Genomic DNA, 3,442 nt, shown 5'->3' on the forward strand with positions numbered 1-3,442 from the left:
ATCATATGTAACATCTAATAAATCAACATTAACATACATCTTCAAGTTTGTAATTAAATATTTTTAACCTTAATTTTTTTCAAGTTAGAAGTTTTTTAAGGGCAAAAACTTGTGTGAGACGGTCTCACGAGTCGTATTTTGTGAGACAGATATCTTATTTAAGTCATTAATGAAAAAATATTACTTTTTATTATGAATATTAGTAAGTATTAGTAAGATTGACCCATCTCATAGATAAAAAATCGTGAAAAATCGTCTCACAAAAGATATAAGATCTACTGTTCCTTCAGTTACTTGAACCGAAGCTTAATTCCAATTATATTATACAAAACTGAAACTTAAATTTAATAATAATTAAAACAAGAACCACATAAAATATTTTTTAAATCATAAAGACACTTTACACGTCATAGAAAACGACAAATTTATATTTGCGTCCGTATATTTACACAAGTACACCCACCCGCAGCCGATCTCTCGTCCACCTCACCGAATACTTTATTTCTTTTACGCTAATATATGCTACGGAATCACACAAGAGGGGAGCACTCGGATGTTTGCGGGTCCCACATCGCCGGCAGAAGATACCTCCTCCCGTCAACCCCATTCGCATTATAGCTCGCGCCACTCGTCTTCTCCGTCAGCACGTTACCGGCGTAACCCGGGTAAGCACCCGACCCGAACATCCCCGTGCAAGCAGTCACAGCCTCCAATGGCGCGGTCGCCGGACCCTGGAAGTACCCGTTGTTGAACGGGTTCGTCACCGTTCCCGCCAGAACGGTGGCCAAATTTATCACCATTCCGTCAACCCCGACGTCGCCGTTCGGAGAGACCAGCGGCGGCGTCTGCGGGCCGTAAACCGGCTGGTGAAACGGCCACGCGCAGTAACCAGGGCACTGTTTCTCCGCGTTCCCCACCCATGCGTAGGCGAACCGGGTCGCCCCACGAGTCGACCCGTGGGAACCGCATCTGCTCATGCAAAACCCATCAACCGCGACATCCTCCGCCGTCAAGACGACGTTAACCGCTCCGTTCAAGTGTCCACCCTTGGCAGCTAAGTAGATAATATGTGAGTTTTTCAGAGATTTCCCTAAAGAACAGTTTTCATCAAGGAACTGTTTGCCCAGAACAAGATTAGACGACCCGCCGCCGCTGTACTTCTCCGTCGTCTTCCACCATGAGGAAACAGCAGGCTGAGGTGATTTCGCAGAGTTCGCCGACTGGAGGAAATCTACGATAATGGAGCGTTGAATTGGTGTAAACTTCCCATACCAGATCAAGTTCACCGTAACGGCGCCTTTAAGCAGAGCTCCCTTGTGATATTTCAACACAAGAGACGGTTGCTGCACCAACGCCGCCATTGAAGAAGAGGTAAAAAGCAAGAAGAAAAAGAAAAAGATTTTCGAAACCCGCGGATCAGGAATGGCAGAAGTGTAAAAAGAAGAAGCCATTGATCGTACAGTGGATGGGGATAAATTCAAAAACGGAGGTGGGAATAGATGTGAAGCAGCAGCGGGTATATTTATATTGGGAAAGTTGGGAGGGGAACAGCTGTAGAAGAGGAGGGGGTGGGACGGGTGGGGGGTGGGTTGTTGTAACTATGAGGGATTGCAACGTGGCTAGACGTGATTGGATGAGTTCGAGTTTGCCAGGCTGGAGGTTTGGTGCTGACGTGGTATTATTACAACGCATGCGTGTGCCTGTGACTGTTATCATCAATACGGCTTCCCTCTTTCGGAAAAATCTGATTTGATTTTGTACAACGTACAATACATTTCGTGATATTTTCTTTATCAAGGCAAAAGAGTCTATTTTTTTTGCTTATTTTTTGTGAAGATTACCCAACGTAAAATCGGAAATTAACTTTCCACGATTTGAAATTGTTTGGTGACAGATACTATTTGAAATTGAAGCAAAATGATAATATATTCGAGCTTCGTTCTAATTTCGAACCGAGTTAATACAATAAATTTGAGATGTAGATTTCAATCGATAGAAAATTTTCGGTTCTACTAAATACAGACATCCCCAAATGTAATCTCGACGTCTTTAATTGATTTGTATCCTCAATCCTTCCCATACCACAACAAGGAAACGCGAGTATCCTATACTTATAATAGATTAATACATGATCTATTCAAGAGACAGTTGCTTCTTAAGACAAGGCCAAGGAGAGCAAAAGCAAGCCTGTCAATAGCTGGTTATCTTTCTTAAGACAGTTGTTATAGAAAGGAGTAGCTGCAAGAGGACCACGATTAATCAAATTCAAAACTCTTACCCCATTGCGAAAGCAATATTTTTTTTATAAACTATATATCAAGAAAACAACAAATATTCGATCATATATATCATCTGACATATCACCGAACATGTCGGTAAACATACTAAAACTAATTGTTGATTATCGGATTCTCAAAAAACATGTATTCGTTTGAGCTACATCAAATACACACTCAATCCAACATCTACCATTCACACATCAACACTTTGGATCTTTGAAGAACTATATAGCAAATAAAAATGATTCAGTACTGATGATTGGTATGTGAAATATGATACCATATTCCCATTAAGGAGATTAAATATTTGCTACATTTAAATTATATTCGCTTTACATTAAATATTCCCTCTAATATGGTCCATTTATTTTTTTTAATTTAAAATGATAACACTTAGCCAATGTGGCCCCTAAAACTCCGGACAATGATTGATGTCTGTGGATATATATCAATGTACAATTATTTAGGAAAAAAATTATTTTTGTAGTTATACTTTGCAGTCTTCAACCATGATAAAACGAATTGAATCGGTTTACGAATTTTTTGAATCGACTTAAAAAATATTTGATTTGAGTTTATCATATTATCACATTCGAGTCGAACTCAAACTCAAATTATTTTGTTCGATAGTTCACGACTCGCTCAGTGAGTTTTAATATTTTATTAATATAACATAATTATATATTATATAATAAATTTCAAACATTTCGAATATTTATTTTCGAATAATAGTTCGTTAACATCAGTGGCGGAGACACATGGAGCTCGGTTGGCTCAATTTTGGATTAATATGATATTAGACCGGGTATATCATTTTAAAATATTAAAAGATTTTAGAATTTAAAATTATAGTCGGGTAGAGCTATATTCCTGGCTCCTTCACTGACCAATATGTTCGAATATTTCGAAAATAAACTGAACTGATTTCGTAGTAAAACAATTTACAGTGTATTTGGCAACCAAGATTTGGGAGGATTTCAGGGATTTGGATTTCAAAATCTTATTTTTACTGTTTGGCAAGATGATTCAAAAAAAGGATTCGGATTTGTTTAGAATTTTATGGGATTTCAATAAGTATATCCAAATCCCATCAAATTTGATAAGATTTGGTGGGATTTGGATTTTAAAAAATACAATTACTTTTTTATCCAACACATCATTCT

At 38.0% G+C, this 3,442-nt stretch overlaps 1 protein-coding gene across 1 annotated transcript; it reads right to left on the minus strand.

The window, feature by feature from the left end:
* Window positions 1–361: 361 nt before the first annotated feature.
* Window positions 362–1,502, minus strand: LOC142519006 (protein EXORDIUM-like 2). The gene has a single exon (XM_075621881.1). It carries the CDS (start codon window positions 1,449–1,451, stop codon window positions 531–533), a length of 921 nt encoding a protein of 306 aa, XP_075477996.1. The 5' UTR covers window positions 1,452–1,502; the 3' UTR covers window positions 362–530.
* Between the last annotated feature and the right edge of the window lie 1,940 nt (window positions 1,503–3,442).

This window comes from Primulina tabacum, chromosome 11 (genome assembly GCF_025594145.1).
Source record: "Primulina tabacum isolate GXHZ01 chromosome 11, ASM2559414v2, whole genome shotgun sequence".
Classification (NCBI taxonomy): domain Eukaryota; kingdom Viridiplantae; phylum Streptophyta; class Magnoliopsida; order Lamiales; family Gesneriaceae; genus Primulina; species Primulina tabacum.